The sequence below is a fragment of the Chiloscyllium plagiosum genome, chromosome 12 (assembly GCF_004010195.1).
Source record: "Chiloscyllium plagiosum isolate BGI_BamShark_2017 chromosome 12, ASM401019v2, whole genome shotgun sequence".
In the NCBI taxonomy this organism is placed as follows: Eukaryota; Metazoa; Chordata; class Chondrichthyes; order Orectolobiformes; family Hemiscylliidae; genus Chiloscyllium; species Chiloscyllium plagiosum.
The window spans coordinates 1,765,925-1,786,101 of NC_057721.1; the positions used below are offsets into that span (position 1 = coordinate 1,765,925).

At 41.8% G+C, this 20,177-nt stretch overlaps 1 protein-coding gene and 1 long non-coding RNA gene across 7 annotated transcripts in view; one reads left to right on the top strand and one right to left on the bottom strand.

Moving 5' to 3' along the window:
- LOC122554890 overlaps positions 1-4,129 on the bottom strand; it is a 7,624-nt gene extending 3,495 nt beyond the window's left edge. Inside the window, exons 1-2 of the long non-coding RNA XR_006313110.1 lie at positions 4,072-4,129; positions 383-604 (exon numbers count right to left, since the gene is read on the bottom strand). This is a non-coding gene — a long non-coding RNA (uncharacterized LOC122554890). The remainder of the gene's footprint in view (positions 1-382; positions 605-4,071) is intronic.
- LOC122554887 (acyl-coenzyme A thioesterase 9, mitochondrial-like) overlaps positions 1-20,177 on the top strand; it is a 79,823-nt gene that overhangs the window by 9,416 nt on the left and 50,230 nt on the right. For 4 of the 6 annotated variants that reach the window (XM_043700254.1, XM_043700255.1, XM_043700256.1 and 1 more), the window contains exons 3-9: positions 6,137-6,163; positions 8,175-8,220; positions 11,002-11,172; positions 11,295-11,332; positions 13,297-13,377; positions 16,133-16,236; positions 17,982-18,055. In XM_043700254.1, coding sequence (XP_043556189.1) covers positions 6,137-6,163; positions 8,175-8,220; positions 11,002-11,172; positions 11,295-11,332; positions 13,297-13,377; positions 16,133-16,236; positions 17,982-18,055 — 541 coding nt within the window. The remainder of the gene's footprint in view (positions 1-6,136; positions 6,164-8,174; positions 8,221-11,001; positions 11,173-11,294; positions 11,333-13,296; positions 13,378-16,132; positions 16,237-17,981; positions 18,056-20,177) is intronic. The other 2 variants (XM_043700258.1, XM_043700259.1) reach the window with 1 other exon arrangement.

A 20,177-nucleotide genomic window follows, 5' to 3' on the forward strand; every position in this document is an offset into this window, starting at 1 on the left:
ACCCTCACCTTGACCTCTTTCCACCTATCGCATTTCCGACGCCCCTCCCCTAAGTCCCTCCTCCCTACCTTTTATCTTAGCCTGCTGGACAAACTTTCCTCATTCCTGAAGAAGGGCTTATGCCCGAAACGTCGATTCTCCTGTTCCCTGGATGCTGCCTGACCTGCTGCACTTTTCCAGCAACACATTTTCAGCTCTGATCTCCAGCATCTGCAGACCTCACTTTCTCCTCTAAGTACTGAAGAGGCACAGTCATCCAAAATGGTATAGTACAATTGAAAGGGTCTATCATAAAGAGGTCTTCCCAGAGCTGGAGCGTCTGACAAAGCTTGCTTTAGTTCATCAAAGGCTTACTTTGCATCTGAAGAGAGGGTAAATGTACCTTTGTAGGGGAAATATAGAGTCAGCTTCTTAATGAGGAGAGCCGCGTTTGGAATCCACTGTCTGCAGAAGTTGACCATACCCAGCCATTGGCGCACTTGTTCGCAGTGATTGGGGCTGGGAAGCTGATAATAGGAGTGACGTGGCTGTGTTCCAGAGAGCGTGAATCAGCAGATATAATAAAGCCTAGGAACTTGACTTGACATAGTGCAATGGAAACTTTCTGTGGAGAGACGACATATCAAGTAGTACTTCAAGTAGTTGAGGAGGAGACAAACATCAGAGCGGTTTGATTCTTAATCAATACTGGCTACAAGTAGATTAGATTACTTAGTGTGGAAACAGGCCCTTCGGCCCGACAGGTCCACACTGAAGCGCAACCCACCCAGACCCATTCCCCCTACATTACCCCTTCACCTAACACTACGGGCAATTTAGCATGGCCAATTCACCTAATCTGCACATTTGTGGACTGTGGGAGGAAACCGGAGCACCCGGAGGAAACCCATGCAGACAGGGGGAGAATGTGCAAACTCAACACAGTCAGTCTCCTGAGGCGGGAATTGAACCCGGGTCTCTGGCGTTGTGAGGCAGCAGTGCTAACCAGGTTGTCTATGTATTGAACTATTGTAGATCCACTTGTCAGGGTTAAAGACCGCAATTGTTTCTGTAAAATCTGAGAGATAAGGGTTGGAGAATGAATGAAGCCTTGGGGTAGTTGAGTCCATGTTAGCTGCTGCCCATTAAAGGTGAAGGAAAATAGGTACAGGCTGTTCTCATGAAGAGGCAGTGAGAAAAGGGCATGTTGAAGATTGACAACAGCAAAAAAATTAGCATCTGATGGTATGGTGGATAAAATACGAGCTGGGTTTGGAACAAAGGCATGAAGTGGCTGGACAATGGCATTCATAGCTCTTAATGTTGAACTGACCTATATTGGTCTGGCTTGCCAGGATTTGGGAAAGCCATAATTGGAGTGTTACAAGGCGATTGGCATGGGGCTAATATGCCTTGATCGAGGAAAGTTATCAATTAAAGCAGTAAGGCTTGGTATAGCTGCTGTTTTAGTGGGTACGGCAAATGGATGGCAGAATAAAATTTGGTTTTAAAGCAACTTGAATGGTTTCACAGTCTGTAAGTCTAACGTGAGAGGATGTCTCAGCCCATACATCAGGGTTGACCAAGTCAAGGATATAAGGGGTAAAAACAATGACTGCAGATGCTGGAAACCAGATTCTGGATCAGTGGTGCTGGAAGAGCACAGCAATTCAGGCAGCATCCGAGGACAGGCAAAATCGACGTTTTGGGCAAAAGCCCCTGATGAAGGGCTTTTGCCCGAAAAGTCGATTTTGCCTGTCCTTGGATGCTGCCTGAATTGCTGTGCTCTTCCAGCACCACTGATCCAAGTCAAGGATATGCAACTCTCATGGTGCTGGAGTGTGGCATTGCAGGAGGTAGGAGTTGGATAATAGAGAAGTCATATCTTCTTGAAATGTCTGCAGCATATAATAATGTGGGTCAGCCTTGGTAATTGCACGGTGGACCATAGGGCCAAGTTCCTTAGCTTGGTGAGACAGATTCACTTTCCGAGGGATTTGAGGGGCTGAGGAATCCCCTTGCTTCCACAGGTGAGAAGGTATTTCAACAAAATCTGCCTCACCTTCTGGACCGGTAACACGAGCCAAAATCTGTACAGTCCATTTAGTTCCAATTAAATCTGCAAAGAAGTTTTCAAGAAATTTATCTTGGCCTGTTCGATCAGAGTAATGTGACCTGCAGAGGCTTGAGGGTCAATATCAAGTGACCACCATTGTGGTTTAGTGGACACATACAGCTGGCGTTCAAATGAGTCAGAATCAAATTGGGCACCATCAGGGGAACATGCAAGTTTAACTTGAAAGGTACACAGCATGTCTTGTCCCATCAGGTTACATGATAAGTTGGTTGCAACCACAAAGCGATGAAGCAGGGAACAGCCTTGGAAATAAACACGGAACGGATCAGAAAGCGGATATTTGTAGCTTTCTCCTTGGAAACCAGATAAATTCTTTGTCTGTTTAGAAATTGGCAGATTCATGTCAGATTTCGCAGAAGAATTGAAACCCCTGTGTCAATTAGAAAAGGGTACTATCTGTTAACTTTAAGTAAGACTGTGGGTTCCTGCTTGGAAGACAGAAACCGTAAAAGAAAATTATTTCGTCATTGGGAAAAAGGATTATTTTGGGAAAGATTGGTAATCTGTCCTCTTCCTGCTTGTGATGAAAGGTGCTTATTATCAGAAGGTTTTCCACAATTATCACAGGTCTGAGGGTGATTTCCACAGTTGTTTCCTGGGTCTTCCTTTGATACCCCTCTAGGGCAAACAGTGCCCCAGTGGTAAGCGCTGCCACAAATACACTCCCCCTTCAGATTGGGCAGTCACAAGCCCAGCGATATGGACTGTTACAATTAAAACAGCCCGTAGGCGTACTCCCAGGAGGAGCCCCTCGGTCACACCCATGACTGTAGTTTTGACTGGGTGCAGAGCCACCATTACTAGGCACGGGTAGTTGTTTAGAAGACCCCTCCTGGACTACGAATTCTGATTTTACACAGATTGGAGGTTTCTCTTCACCTTATTGTTTCCATAAAACCTTAATAGAATGATGGAATTGATTGGGAGTGGCTTCAAGCCATTGCTGGTCGTGGCTACAGAGGACAGCAGGCAGTTTAATAGCATTGAGTTATATTGAGCATTAGCAGCATTAAAATTTTGATTTTGATCTCCGGAATAAGATTCATAATATTCTCTAAAACGTTCCTGGAAGTCCTCAGCTGACTCCTTATTTTTCGGGCAAAGTTCGAAGATACGAGCAAGGTCAATAGGCTTTGCTAGTATAGCAGATGCAGCAGTAAGCATATCATCTTGTCGCTGTTGTTCCTGAATTACAGTATTAGCGAAAGCAGTAAAACTGTTATAATTAATGTGCTCAGTAAAGCGGGCATATTCAGAGCGGGTAAGGACTTGTTGAAGAAGGGCCCAAAGGTCTTTGGCATTACCATCATAAACTTTAATGGTGGTACTTAGGAAATTGACGAATTGCTGAGGCATCTTGTGGCGGTCCGGGGCAGTACTGAGGATAGATATAATTTAATGGGGCTTCCAAGGGCAATAAAAACGGATAGTGGCATTAGAGCAGCAGCTTGTGGCTTTGGTAGTTCTCTTACAGGGAACATTCCTAATGCAGGTGTTTCGCCTTCTGTGTCCTCAGAAGAAGGACTCAAAAGAGCTTCTAATTGCTGAACGCGTAGCTTATTAAAGGATCGGGAGTGTTTTCATTTTTTCTGACTGCGAGTGTTCTAAGAAACAGAAGCAGTGTCCTGGGGAGTGGGCGAGTGGGCTGAAGGGCCCACGACAGCAGCATATAATTTGGGCCGTGCAGCAGCTACCAAGCTAACAACATCCTGGGAATTAGAAATGGAAGCAATATTTGCAAAATCAAGATTGGGCTGGGAAAACGTGGAAGTAGGCTGTGGGGAAACAACAGGAGTTTGAGAAATAGGTGGAAAGTTGTATGTCCTGAAGACTGAGCAATGCATCAAATAAGAACACCATTCGTCTAAATCCGAATTTTCATTGTCTCCTGCACTTAAACCAAAGCCAATGCTGTACGTCTCAAAGACTCTAAATGCGCAGTTCTCGTTGCTTACCAGCCGCTAGTGACTTTTCCTTTTGTTTCTATTGACGTTTAACTCGAGCACATTTGTTTTTGAGGATCTCGACAGATTTCATAGTACCATCAGCAATTAATTCAATCCCCAATTTGGTGGCAGTATCCTGCCATGAACATAACACTGATCCTTTGTGGCTCTCATCACAAAATTGTCGCCCCAGTCCAATTAGTTCTTTCGTTCTTGATCCCAGTGTTTTTGCCAAATCAATTGCTGGGCTGATTTAACCAATTGAATAGTTTTAGGGCCACCTAGTGGGCACTGTTCATCACCCAATGCTTTATTTAAGGCACCAGAAAGCTTTCTAAGAGCCTCCGATTTTTCCAGAAATTTTTCACATATTTTCGCTAACGTTGAAGATGGATCTTCTGTTTTATCTATATAATAAACCATTTTAAAACCACTTTCCTTTTATAGAACGGACTCAAACCTTTTTTATTCACCAATCCAACTTCCATAAACCCTTATTAATTTTATAAACCATCAAAACTTTTGTTATAAAATATTGCAATATTTTCTTTTCATTGAGGAATTCAGGTAATGATTTAGATAATACCAATACCAATCCAGACAAATCAGGTTTTCTTAATTCTGAGAAGGTTCCTGACCTTCTCTTTACTTTCTTTAAGTGGATCAAATTCAATCACTATATCAAAAAAAACTTGGAAAGTTGGAAAGAATTGGTTGCGGGGTTGGGGATCAAGGCTCAGAGTTCAACAACACCAAAAATCGACAAGGGTTCAGAGGTCCGGAGGTGAACAACCCCAGAAATCGCCATCTGTGAATAGAAGGAGGTCCCAACTTCACTTATTCTCCCCCGCTCCTTTTTATATAGGGTCCCCTGACCCTATCCTTGCTAAAACCGATCCTTTCGGGCTGGACTGGAAAATAAACAGCGAGGGGTCAGGTTGGACACATTGAGTGAGAGGAAAACCAAATGCATATACAATACTCGCCCTTGGCCGGCCGAATTCCTCAACCCTCAATAGGATTCTAGGCTCCTACACCGCTGTTCACGATCTGTTCGTGCTGAACCACTAGTTACGGCACCAAATGAAGATGTAGATCCCAGGTGGGACCTCTCAGTTTCGAGATCGTCAAAAGAATCAAAATAATGCGGTCTGTCTAAAGCAAGGTTACCAGCTTAATAAAATAAGGCACCCTGGCACAGTTTTGTCCAGCAACACAGAGGTTAAAGCTTCTGTGTTGAAATTACATTTGAAAATTAAACATCATTTAGAGGTTTTTTAAAGACACCACAGCCTTAATTACACAAAAAGACCAATCAAATGTAATAAGGTGACATGATTGACAGCAGGTTAATCCAATAATATTTCCTGGGAAATGATTCTTGTCTTGCATAGATCATCATCTCATGCTGGGAGTTCAAGGTTAGTTCAAGTGGTCAGTTAATGTCTCATGATTCATTTTATGAAAACTCCATTGTCTGCTTTATCTTCTAATTCAGCTAACTCAGCAAAGCAGTAATGCATGTTCGCAATGTCAGATCATAACTTGAAGCCATTTTGTTGTGTTATTTTAAATTGAAAAGCCATTTTGTGTTTAATAAAAATCTACTTATGTTTGTTGCTTGTGACAACAGCCTAAATTCAAATTTTAAATCCTCAGTAGTACCCCCAATCTCACAAGCCTGAGTCTTGTATATTGAACTTGTGTGGCAAATGCCTTCTGAAAATCCAAGTGTTCAACATCTATGTGTTCTTCCTTACCTGTTGTGCTAGTTACATCCTTTAGAAAATATGTCGTTTCTGTTTCATAAAATCAGGTTGACTGAGAATGTGGCACAAATCAGACCGTAGGTCATTGCACAAATTCCACTGCTGTTAAGTTTTCTACATGATTTACTTTGTACTTAAAAAAAATTACGATGTTTACTCTTTGCAAAAACAGAATAAAGTATTTTGATACTGTTAGTTACAACATAATGTTTGTTCGACTTAAGTTCCATTGTGGTTCTATATCTGTGACTTGGAGCCTTTTGCACATTTTGCTACAAATCTTAGTCCTTTTTTTCTCTTCACAGGGCATTCCAAACAATTAATGAATGACGGTGAGTGGCACATTGTGAAGATTGGTACGAAACAGTTAGAGTTACAGAGTCATACAGCATGGACACAAACCTTCGGTCCAACCAGTCCATGCTGAACATAATCTCAAACCAAACTAATCCCACTTGTTTGCTCCTGGCCCATATCCCTCCAAACTGTTCCTATTCATGTATCTATCCAAATGTCTTTTAATTATACCCACATCCACCACTACTTCAGGGGGTTCATTCCATAGTGAACAAACCTCTGTGTAAAAAGAAATTGCCTCTCATTTTTTAAAAAACCTCTCTCCTCTCACCTTAAAGGTGTGTCCCCTAATCTTGAAATCCCTCTTTCTAGGGAAAAGGCAACTGCCATTAACTCTATCTACACCTCTCATTATTTTATAACCTTCTGTCAGATCGCTTCTCAACCTCCCACGCTCCAGTGAAAAAAGTCCCAGCCTATCCAGTCTTTCTTTATAAGTCAAACCTTTCTTACCTGGCAGCATCCTGGTAAATCTCTTCTGATGCCTCTCCAGCTTGATAATATCCTTCCTGTAACTGGGCAACTAGAACTGAACACAGTATTCCAGAAGAGGCCTCACCAATGTCCTGTACAACCTCAACATGACTTCCCAACTCCTATACTCAAAGATCTGAGCAATAAAGCAAGCATGTCAACTGCTTTTTTAACCATCCTGTCAATATGTGATGCAAACTTCAAAGAATTATGTACCTGCACCCCTAGGTCCATCTGCTCTACAATACTACCCAAGGAGAAAGCGAGGACTGCAGATGCTGGAGATCAGAGTCAAGAGGGTGGTGCTGGAAAAGCACAGCCAGTCAGGCAGCATCCCAGGAGCAGGAGAATCGATGTTTCGGGCATAAGCCCTTTTTCAGGAATTCCTGATGAAGGACTTATGCCCGAAATATTGATTCTCCTGCTCCTCGGATGCTGCCTGACCAGTTGTGCTTTTCCAATTCCATTAATTGTATAACCCTACATTTGTTGTACCAAAATGCAATACCTTGCATTCATCCAGATTAAACTCCATCTGCCATTTTTCAGCCTATTTACCCATTTGATCAAGATTCCTTTGTAATCTTATAAAACCTTGTTCATTGTCTACAATACCACCAATTTTGGTGTTGTCCACAAACTTGCTAACCATGTCTTCTATATTGTCATTTAAATCATTTCTATAAATGACAAACAAAAGAGGACCCAGAACCGATCCCTGTGGAACACCACTGGTCACAGACCTCCAGTCCGAAAAGTAACTCTCCACCATTACCCCCTGTTTCCTGCCATTAAGCCAATTATGTATTCAGTTGGCTAGCTCACCCTGAATCCAGTGTGATGTAACTTTACTGATTACTTAAAGGTAGTGCATTATTATTGAGGAGGTGATGGCATTGTAGTATTGTTGTTACTCTAGTATTTCATAGACCCAAGTTGATGCTCTGGGGCACAGATTTGAATCCTACCAAAAGAATCTTGAAAATCTGGAATTAAATAAAGATAGTTTAATCGCGACCATGGTACCATTTTTGATTGTCGTAAAAATGTCTTTTTGGAAAGGAAACCTGATCTGGCCTGTATGTGACTCCAGATCTACAGCAATGGGGTGCCATTAACTGTCTCTGAAATGGCCCTAACATGCCACTCAGAGGAAGGGCAATAAATGCTGGTTAGCCACCGATTCCCATATCCCATGAATAATTAAAAATAAACAATTTATATTGGAACAGATTCCCTGATGGACTGAGCCTCTTACCTCTAAAAATAAGGTGATGTCAGGAAATGCTCAATTACCAGCAAAACTCAGGAAAATTCTCCCTGCAGAATCTGTCTAACTTGTTGAGTGAGTCCAACATTTTCTGTTTCTAATAGCGATTTCCATTTTTCTCTCATTTTACTTTGTGTTTGACTTCGTCATTGACTCAGCAACAACAATTTGAGGGAAAAATACTTTCTCAAAGTCAAGTGGAAATCTTATTAGATGTTAATTAAGTTCTCCTTTTTGCTCAGTTCGGTCGAAGCTACAGGAAATCGTTGGTGCATCTAAAGACTGGAGGTATGTTGACTGTGCAGTTCTTAAATCAAGGCTGGACAAAATATTGGGATCATGAGCTCCAGTGGGATTGCAAGTTCTGAGGCAGTAATGGCTGCCGCGGAGCTCTGACTGGGTGAACAACAAACTTGCCTGCGGTCCTTACCTCACCTGTTATCATCAATGAAAAGGAGGGAAGTGAGAGATAGGAAAAGGAACAGAGGAATGTGAAGGACAATATAGAAAGACAGGGTCTCTCAGCAACCCAAGCTCCAGTCAATAGTGAGTCTATTTCTTTACCATTCACCATTATCCACAAAACATGCCACAGTGGTATCTTTTAAAGGCACATCCATAACACTCATTTACAAAAATGATTTGGATGCGAGCATGAAAGGTACAGTTGATAAGTTTGCAGATGACACCAAAATTGGAGGTGTAGCGGACAGCGAAGAGGGTTACCTCAGATTACAACAGGATCTTGACCAGATGGGCCAATGGGCTGAGAAGTGGCAGATGGAGTTTAATTCAGATAAATGTGAGGTACTGCATTTTGGGAGAGCAAATCTTAGCAGGACTTCTACACTTAATGGTAAGGTCCTAGGGAGTGTTGCCGAACAAAGAGACCCTGGAGTGCAGGTTCATAGCTCCTTGAAAGTGGAGTCGCAGGTAGATAGGATAGTGAAGAAGGCGTTTGGTATGCTTTACCTTTATTGGTCAGAGTATTGAGTAGAGGAGTTGGGAGGTCATGTTGCGGCTGTACAGGATATTGGTTAGGCTACTGTTGGAATATTCTGGTCTCCTTCCTATCGGAAAGATGTTGTGAAACTTGAAAGAGTTCAGAAAAGATTTACAAAGATGTTGCCAGGGTTGGAAGATTTGAGCTATAGGGAGAGGCTGAACAGGCTAGGGCTGTTTTCCCTGGAGCGTTGGAGGCTGTGGAGTGACCTTATAGAGGTTTACAAAATTATGAGGGGCATGGATAGGTTAAATAGACAAAGTCTTTTCCCTGGGGCTGGGGAGTCCAGAACTAGAGGGCATAGGTTTAGGATGAGAGGGGAAAGATATAAAAGAGACCATGGGGCAACTTTTTCATACAAAGAGTGGTACGTGTTTGGAATGAGCTGCCAGAGGAAGTGGTGGAGCTGGTACAATTGCAACATTTAAGAGGCATTTGGATGGGTATATGAATAGGAAGGGTTTGGAGGGATATGGGCCAGGTGCTGGCAGGTGGGACTAGATTGGGTTGGGATATCTGGTCAGCATGGATGGGTTGGACCGAAGGGTCTGTTTCCATGCTGTACAGCTCCATGACTGTATGACTATGAGCACCCCTACTCTTGCTCAGCGTAGTCCACTCACCTCTTTCCACTCCACCTTCCTCCAGGACATACTCATTCCCCTTCCCACCTTCCAGTCTCTCTTCTCCCTACCTTCCCACATATTCCTCCTAGATTTATTTCACCTTCCTTTCTCGCTCCTCTTCTCCCCACCTCATCACTGCCACCTTCTGTTACACCCTGAACCCCACTTCCCAATCACCTCCCTCTCTTCCTAATCCTATAACTCCCCCCCCCCCCCCCCCCCCCCCCACCCCCCCCCCACACCTTTACCTCAATCTTTAGAGTCTCCATATTAGAATGATATCTGACTAGATGATTAGATTCACTCTATTGCATAATTTCCCATAAACTGTTTTTGCTGCTTTGCATTTATTTGATGGATATATGATCAAGTGCAGCAAGATTGCCAAATGTCTTTCAGTTTCAGGTTTAGTAGTTTGAATGCCATGGGAGCTGTCCAGTCTATTTTTAGTTTAGTGATTTTATTAAGCATTAAGATGCTTCCCATTTATATGTTCTGCTATTCTTGTTGTGTAATTCCTCAACTGCCTCGTCCGAATAGTCAAAAATACTTCCTTTTTCATTAACCTGTAAATTTTACCACTTTGAATTAGGTTTTGCAATACTGGTTGTTTAAATAAATTGTAGGCTGGGGAGGGTGATGAGGTGAAGGTGAGCGATTCTCAGGGAAAGAATGGGGTCACATTAGTGCACAGAGGAAAGATGCCAATGTGGAGAGGTTTATGGGTGATGGAGTTTGGGGAAGAAGAACATTTGTCAGGGACGGGCTCATTTTTCATGTTCACCTCAAGTTTCTCTTTCTCTCATTCTCCTTTCCATTGATGGGAAGAGAAAAGCAGATTAGCTAAGGGACCTGTTCAAGGCACAGGCTGGGTTTGCATTATAGAAGATCCTCAGAGCAACTTGGGCATGATGCTTGTAACTTGCTCTTTTGCCCAGCATCTGTATCCGACACCCTGCAATCTCTATTGTCCAACCTAGCTTGATTCTTCTCTTTGCCCCCTTGTTGTATTTTACCTCTTTTACCAACCATCCCATTCTCCCAGTTTCCTCCATTGTCTATTGTCTTCCACATTGCTGCCCATTTGCACTACCTGTACAGGCCTATATCCTTCCTTTCCATGACATCTTGATCCTATTCCCTGCCTTTGCCTTCATTCACTCTTGTGACCTTTCTTGCTGCAATACTAACCGAAGCAAACGCAGTTACATGTAGTGGAAGGCCTGGTTGAAAGTCAAGGAATGTAATTGTTGAGATTTCTTAGGCAAAATGTTTTCCTCACCCCTGAACCCACATTGCTGTGGCCTCCTCTGTACTGTCCTTTATTTTGCTTTTGACTTTTCCCTGGTCTCCTGCACCATTACCACTGTCCCTCCATTCCACCTTCATTTCATATTCTGCTTTGCTTGCAATTCTAGTTTTCTTGTGACCCTTTTCCAGTGACCATCTCCAATCTATGAAGGAAAGAGCTTCATTAAGCAATCAACTAGTCAGCAAGCAGGAGGATTTACCTCATCGACGAATGAAAGACAGTTACCTGGAGGCTTATCTGCCATTGGGAAGCCAACCCAACTTGAGGGAGAAATACTTGAATGTTCATAAGCATGTAAGGTACAGCAACTGATTAATTGTGCTTTACAACTTCAATTACCTTTTAACTTTGACACCAAACAGTTTGCATGTAGTATTTTCATGTTGAAACTCCCTTAAAAAAAAATGTCTTCCTCCCGCAGATTTGGCAGGATTCTTGAAGACCTTGACTCATTTGGAGGTAAAGTCCTGGCCGTTTTAAACCAATTTTAAGTGCTGTTTACATATTTTTGCTTCAGTGGGAGGTGTATTAGAATGGCAAAGCTTGTGTAAATTATGTGGTAAAAGTGATGATCAAGATGATCGATTTTACAGAAGTTGATGTACATGACATCCAATATTTCTTCAGGTCACAAATCCCAGTTATCAGCTTGTCATCTTGTTCAAGAATAGTCACAGCTATTTAAGGCAATGCAGGTCAACTCTTGATGAATGGGGAGTCAAAGGGTTTGGGGGTTTGCTATTCTTTGGAAAGAGAGGTTGAGGCAACAATCAGAACAGCTGTGATCTTATTGAATGGCAGAGGAGGCTTGAGTGGCCAAATCGCTTACTCCTTCTAATTTGTATGTGGGACATGAGATTACTGTAGAACAATATTGAGTAAATTGTATATGAATGCAATTCTATTTGATGTGGGAAGTTGTATGAGGTAAAAATCCAGGATTTTAATAAGTAAATGTTGAAGTAAATCAAAAAGGGGTGACTACAAATTCTGTGCACATGGGAAGAAGGCAAGACTAAAGGTGGCATATTTCAGGATCCTGGCATGGAGCGAGTTAAGAGTAGTAGACAGCATGATCTTTTTCCTTACTGTTTTAGCGGACCAGCACATTAAGAGCCAGAGAAGCACTGACTATGGCAGCATTGAGCAAGAGAAACGGAAAGTTAAAATGATGAAAAATATTAGTTGGAGGCCAACTGGGGTTGAGATTTTTTTGCATCCAGTCAAGGAATGCAGATATTTTCTAATCAACCTGTTCAGAGATGATCTTACATCTGGAGCAGGTGGTAATTGAACCTGGGCCTGCCAGCCAGAGGTGGAAACACTACCACTGCGCTGCAAGAGTTCTCCTCCGTCACTGTGAAAAAGATTGCATGAGTTTGCTTAGATGTGGCGAATATATCCAAATTGTAGATGAGCTTGGGCATTACACAGCTTTGAAATCAATCAATGGGAGATGCATTGGAAAGATAGTGCTTATTTGCAGCATCTTTTGCACTGAACATGTTGCAATAGATTTTCTTTGTGCCACTATACCTCACGATGAATGTTTCAGTCAAGTATCAAGTATTCTTCCCACCTTTCAGTTTTTAAAGGATTACATTGTGCCCCTCTGAGTCTCAAGCTATCAACCCTAAAAAATATCAATGTCACTTCTGGGGCGGCACGGTGGCTCAGTGGTTAGCACTGCTGCCTCACAGCGCCAGGGTCCCAGGTTCGATTCCAGCCTCGGCCGACTGTCTGCGTGGAGTTTGTGCATTTTCCCCGTGTCTGCATGGGTTTCCTCCGGGTGCTCCGGTTTCCTCCCACGGTCACAAAGATGTGCAGGGCAGGTGAATTGGCCATGCTAAATTGCCCGTAGCATTAGGTGCATTAGTCAGAGAGAAATGGGTCTGGGTGGTTACTCTTCGGAGGGTCGGTTTGGACTGGTTGGGCTGAAGGGCCTGTTTCCTCGCTGTAGGGAATCTAATCTAATCTTAGGAACTGGATCAAGATCTTGAAATTCCCTTCTTACCAGCCCTGTGGATGCATCTTCACCATCCAGATCGTAGCAGTTTAAAAAAGTGGTTTATTATGACATTGAGGCAGTTGCTGGTGCCCACCAAATGCTGGCTTTGCCAGTGATGCCCACATCCTGTGAAATATTTTATAAAGGTTTGAAGAAATGCATCGGAGGAGGAGATACCATTCTGGGTTGGGAACAGAAGGAAAGGTCTGTTGGAACAGGCAATTGCAAAGAAGGTAAAAGAAAAAGGAACTGTGGATTTATTGACAATAATGGAAAGGTAGCTACATTAGAGACTAGTAACAGAGCCTCTGAATTTTGTGCACATAACTCTGTGAGTAAGAACTTGTTGTTAATATTTCACAAGATTAATTATTGAGCAAGTGTGATATAATTAATATTTCCTTTTGTTTTACAGTTTTGATTAGCTATACCCATGCCAAAACTGATAATCCTAGAAGTCCTTTTTCTATTGTCACTGCCCTTGTTGATGAAATAGGTATGTTTGCTTTTTTCTCAAAATTGTATGATTAGAACATCTCTGGCACACATGCACCAAAGCAGCCCCACCGGTCTGTGGCCGACCACTTCAGTCCACTCTCCCACTCTGCCAAGGACATGCAAGTCCTGGGCCTCCTCCATTGCCAAATCCAAGTCACCTGACGACTGGAGGAAGAACGCCACATTTTCCGCCTTGGGACCCTCCAATCACCCGACATCGATGTCAACTTCACCAGTTTCCTTATCTCCCTCCAACTTGGCACTGCCCTCTTGAACTGTCCATCTTCCTTCCCATGTATCTGCTGTACCCTCCCCTCTGACCTATCACTATCACCTGCCACTTGCACTTACCCATCGTCTTCCAAGCTACCTTCCCCTCCATCCCTGCACCCATCCTCCTACTTATCTCTGAGACCCCCCTCCATTCCTGATGAAGGGTTTATGCCTGAAACATCGATTCTCCTGTTTCTCGAATGCTGCCTGACTAGCTGTGCTTGTCCAGTGCCACACTTTTTGACTCCAGCATTTGCAGTCCTTGATTTCTTCTAGTGATTATTGTATCAACTGAAACCAATATATCCATGTGGATGGCATTTACTGGATGTTTAGTTGAACACCTGTAAGGGGATGGTACCCTTTAACAGGTTTTTCTTTAATTAAGCAGCTTACTGGTCTACTTTAAAAAAATATAAAGAGATACTTATGCTGGAGTGGAGTCAGGAGATATGTACCTGTAACGTTTCACTTTGTGAATGAGTACATTCCAATTGAAGACTGGCTTTGGTTACTTCACCAGATGACTTAGAGGAATTTAATATGAATATTTTTTGTAGAAGTCCCATGGAATCCATAAAATGTTTTCTTTTCATCAGCCCAATGTGTTTTCAGTAATACTACAATGATACAAAGTCACTTTTAGGCATTATGCCAAAATGATGGACCAATTATAGAGTCAGGTCGGGGATCTAACTTTCAGATATATCAAGTACTAACCTAAGATCATTTCCAACAGATAACAAAAGGCCCATTCCTTGTGCTTTGTAACTTTGTGATGTATAAAATTTACTTGTCCATTGGGCTGCAAGGACTGCTTTAATTTTCATGTTTCTGCAGCGCAAAATTACTGTTCACCCATTGCCTTTGTTCACTGACCCACTTTGGCTCTAGCCAATCTGTGTCTCAATTTTAAATTTCTTATCCTTGTACTCAAATCCTTTTCCCATGCCCCTCCCTGTTTTTGTGCCCCTGTGCAGGCCTACACTGCTCAGATACCTGCATTTCTCCACTTTTAGCCTCTGGTGAGTTAGGGTCATTGGTGGCTGATCCATCAGCTGTCCAGGCAACAAACATGAGGGGATTAAAAAAACCCATCAAATGTTGAAGAGCCATTGAGTTTGTTAAAGTGAATCAGTACAGATTTGTCATAAGCAGATCATGCTTGAATACGCTTATTGAATTCTTGAAGTTACGTAGAAGGTTGATCATAGAATCATACTATACAGAAGAGGCCCTTCGGTCCATCGAGTCTGTATAGCCAAAGGTAGACTAAATCTACACAAGTCCCACCATTTAGTCCATAGCCTTGAATGTTAAAAAGAAATTTTAATTAATTTTAATGAAATATTTGTCAAAGCATTAGATGATAAAATACTAGATGACAAAATAATAGGTTCATGTTCTGCTGAGAGGGAAAAGGAGGAGGAGATGGTTGGGAAGGAGGAGGTTGTGGAGAAAGTGTGTTCCTGGACCTCCCCCCTGCCCCAAACCCCCACACACCCCACTGCCACACCACTCCCCCTTGCATGTCCTCACTCCTCCCCCACTGCACCTTCATTATCTCCACCCTGTCCCAACCTTGCTCTCGTTGAAACTCATTTCAATATTGCACTGCTTGTCTGCATGTACACAGTGTGGCCTTTGAGCGTGAGGTCATGAAATGATTATATAGTGGGTCTGGAATTGTGTGCTCGCACATTTCCGGATTACAGCGCAGATGATGTCAGCAGACACTTCTTTAAAAAAAATCCATCATCTCTGCAGAGACTTGTCCTTTTGTGTTGAATGTATCTGCATGTGAAATTAAGGAGATAATTTTAATTTCGGATCACAGTTTAGATGTTAGTCAGTTGTCGTGTATTTTTAAGAATAGGTTTTGTTTACAAAAGGCAGGTTCGTTTATTGGGGTTGATCGCCTTGCTTGTCAGGACTGCTGGTTTGCACAGTAGAGTGATGTTAACAGCCTGTGTTCAATTCTTACTCTGGCTGAGGTAACTGTGAAGGCCCTGCTTTCTGAGCCTTGCCCTTTGCTCGAGATATGGTGACCCTCAGGTTAAACTCACCACTATCCTAATGACAGAACAGTCAGTGGTCCTCTGGGACTTCGGTGACTTTCATTTCATATTTTGAGAAGCCTGATTGATGTTTCTTTTATTCTGAGTAGTAGTACAAATGAATGGATTTGGCTGTTTTGGTCATTGAATCAATAAATTTACACTAATATTGCGACTGGTTATCACAGTTTTGATTTGCTGTAATAAAGATTGAAAATACAGAGCAGGTCAGACAGCAACCATGGAGAGAGGAACAGAGTTAATTTTAGTATTTCCAGCACTTTCAGTTTTATTTCAAATTTTCAACGTCTGCAATGTTTTGTTTTTGTACGTTATTTACAGGTTGTCTTAATATTTTTGTGCTCTCATTCTGTTGGAAGTACAAACATTTGAAATGCTGTTTTTATTTTGTTTTCTCTCCAGACCTCGTCAAAAAGATGATACGGCCAGACTGTGACCTAAAGTTCGCTGGTAATGTCACCTGGGTTGGGAAAAGTTCCATGGAAGTCCAGATGCATGTATCTCAGGTTAGCACACAATTTCTGAAAGAAAGTACAAGTAATTGCCTCAGGAAATTAAACACGATCATTGCTGAGCGCACAAGATTTGAAATGTGTCCAGGTGAAGATGTCACAGAAGACAGAAAGTGGATTTTGTTTTATATGTAGTTTCTGGATTGATGAGAAAACTGAAGGTGAAGCCTCTTACAACATCTGTGATACTTGGAAACTTGCAGTAAATTAGAGTCATAGAGATATACAACACGGAAACAGACCCTTTGGTCTGACTCGTCCATGCCGACCAGATATCCCAACCTAATCTAGTCCCACCTGCCAGGACCTGTTCCCATATACATATCTCTCCAAACCCTTCCTATTCATATCCCCATCCAGATGCCTTTTAAATGTTGCAATTGTACTAGCCTCCACCACTTCCTCTGGCAGCTCATTCTACACAGGTACCACCCTCTTTGTGAAAAAGTTGCCCCTTAGGTTTCTTTTATATCTTTGCCCTCTCACCCTAAACCTATGCCCTCTAGTTCTGGACTCCCCCACCCCAAGGAAAAGACTTTGTCCATTTATCCCACCTATTTCTTGCATTGTTTATCACCAGCAGCTTAATTCCATTTTTATTCCTCAATAATGAGTATAGAGTAAGCGCTTCTTCTGAAAATGCTCTGGGCAACATTGTTTTGACCACAAAAACAGAATTGTTAGAGAAGCTCAGCAGGTCTGGCAGCATCTGTGGAGAGAACGCAGAATTAACGTTTCAGGTCCAGTAACTCTTTTCATGGTTTCAGAATGGATCTCCACAACCTGATCAAAACAAAGCCAATGTACTCTGCCATTTTGCAAATAGCTAGTATTGATAATGCTAACAAACTGGACTGAAGTTTCTTAACTAATCGCATGCTCTTTCATATGTTTTATCAAGTTGAGCAGTATTTGTGACCGAACATACTCATATTTGATAACACTGGATATTAAATAGCATATTCATTTTGTCTTCTCAATAATGAAACTGTTATAATCTTTGGGGAATTTCAAGAAATTGTTCATTTCCTGCTCTTTGAATGGCTTTTCAACAATTTTGGAATAATATACTATGGACAAATATGGTTCACAAAACGCATGTGCATGCAAAGTATTGAATGATTTGATGAATATTGATTTGGCTTGACCAGATGGAGGAGACAGATTAATCTCTTCGTTGCTTGGATGAATAATTTTGAATGTGTGTGGTATATATTGGAAAATCTGGTGAGGAGGATTACACAGCTGTACAACCATCCAATCTTGTGCCTGTTTTAGGATGGATGGCATTGTGGATGTGTGGTCCTCCTGGTTGGATTTTCCTGTATGTGACTCACCCAACTGGTCCATTCCAGTTGATAAAGAGGATGATCCAGTCCTTCATTTTCTCAAAAATGCATGCTATGCTTACCAAATTATAAAAATGAGAAGCTTTTATTAGAGGTTAAATATCAGAGACATAGGGCAAACAGTTGTTGATTTGTGTAATTCTGGATCAAAGCAATTATTCTAAAAATATCACAAATTGTTGATTATTCACCGAATGCAAATGGGCAACCACTCGACACAGCCTGACCATAGCTGGAAAAAGGTTATCATTTACTGATATGTGCAAACTTCAGATACTGAGGATATTGATCTAGCCTTGTCAGAAAACACAAATTCTGCCAAGAATGAAATCAGTTCAGTCAGATGAGTTTGGATAATGCATTGCATTTAATTGTGTTTTTTCTTTCAAGTATCATGATGATGTCTACAATCCTGTCTTAGATGCTACTTTTGTGATGGTTGCACGAGATCCTGCAAATAAAAGGTAATCATTGTCGGAACTGCTTCCTGTAAAAGTTAGAATAAGTTATTTGATTTATTTTGTGCAGAATTTCTAGTGTCATCCTATAAATGCAATGTTTTCTTTGTACATCTGAAGATCACAAGTAACTCTCAATAAACTGAAGATGTAATGTACAGAATGTTGCACTTCAGTTTCTGCTGCATATCCAAAGGATAGTTTTCCCACTTCTGTGAAAAATTCACGTAAAACACAAGCTAGGTGTCTTACATTCAAGAAAAATGCATTGCATGCTGCTGCCATTTGTATTGTGATTTCTTGTTTTGGGAGAAGATGAGGATCAGGTGATAGGGTGTTGAACAACACGCTTTCTAACCTTTGGATGTTGCATGTGTCTCCAAGCTCAATTTTGGTAATAACATAAAGCATAAAATAAGTTTGTCTGTCTGGTAATATTTGCCCTGCCTGGATCTTGGCATCATACCGCCAGACAGCATCAAAGAAAAGAATGGATAATTTCTGCAATTTTCAATGTAGTTTATCCTAACTTTGCTTGATCAGCTGTGACTCTCCCCTCTTAAGGCAGAACCTATTGGTTCCAGCTTGAGCACTGATATCTAGGTCAGCATGCCACTGCAGTGCTTTCAGGTAAGTCAGGAAACTTAGGACGTATTGGCCCTCTTAGCTGGCCATAAAAAAATGCAGCAGTACTATTTTGAAGGTTAGCCCTAGTGTGGCAATGCTTGTGCCTCAATTACCATCACGAAATACATGATCTGTTTGTTAGCATTTTGTTATTTGTGGGAGCTTGTAATGTGCATATTGCCTGTAATGCTTGTTGTGTCAGAGGAATAACTACTTCAAAAGCACGTCATTCACTGTCAGGTGCAATGGGATGTCCTGAGGTTGAGAAGAATGATATAAGAATGCAGTGTCTGACAGAATGGAGTCCTAAATATTGGCAGACTTTCTTTCCTACTTTGGCCTCATTTGGGACTGACCTAGGCAGATTGATTGGAAAGCTAGACAGGGAGCATTGATGCTTGCAATTTCTGAATTTTCAGCTAAAGTGGAGCCATGTCAACGTGGGCAATGTGCTTTGGACCATCTCTGCCTTTGCATTGCTGGTATAAAGACCATTTTACATTCTTCTTTCTCAGTAGGGCCATAGATGTGACTGGCCTGGCATATGGAGGGTAGAAGCCAATCTGATCATTTTTCGTTCCCCCACCACCCATCCCAGGTAATCTCCCAAACAGAAGTAGCTTTGCTGTTGGAGATTAATTGAAATACCTAAAGTTCAATTGCTGAGGAAAGCAAATGGGGATGTTAGCATTTATTGCAAGGGGAATCAAATATAAAAGTAGAGAAGTTTTGCTGCAACTGGACATAACCTTACTCAGACCCTATCTGCAGCAATGTGTAAACTTTTGACCAGCCTAAAAAGCACACAATGCTTTAGAAACAATTCAGAATTAGAACAATTAGATACAATTACTCGACTCATTCATAGGCATAGAGAGAAGGAGATGAAGACCATTCAGACTTTGAGCCAGTTCCTTCATTCGGTATGACCATGAGTGATCCTGTATCCCATTGCCATATTCCTGCTTTCTCCTCATATCACTTGTTACTTTTAATATATAAAAACTTATCTATTTCTTGAATATATCCAGTGACCTGATTTTCACAGCATTTGCAGGAATGAAATCAACAAGCTCACTACCCTTTTGGGTAAAGAAATGCCTCCTTATCTCAGTCCTAACTGGCTTACTCAGTATCCTGAGACTGTGATCTTTTGGTTTAGTTTCCCAACCAGGGAAAACATCCTCTCTGCATCTAGTCTGTTGAACCCTGTTAGAATATCACATGTTTCCGTCATATTCCTCTCATTTTTAAAATTTCTAGTGAATACAGGCCCAATCGAACCAATCTCTCCACATATGACACTCCTGATATCCCAAGTATCAGCTTAATGAGCCTCCATTGAACTCCATCTCTATGACAAGTACTTCCTTTCTTAGGCAGGAAGACCAAAAATGCACACAATATTCCGGGGCAGTCTTACCAAGTCCCTGTATAACTGCAGTAAGACATTCTTACTTGTGAACTCTAATTCTCTTGTAGTGAAGGCCAACATACCATT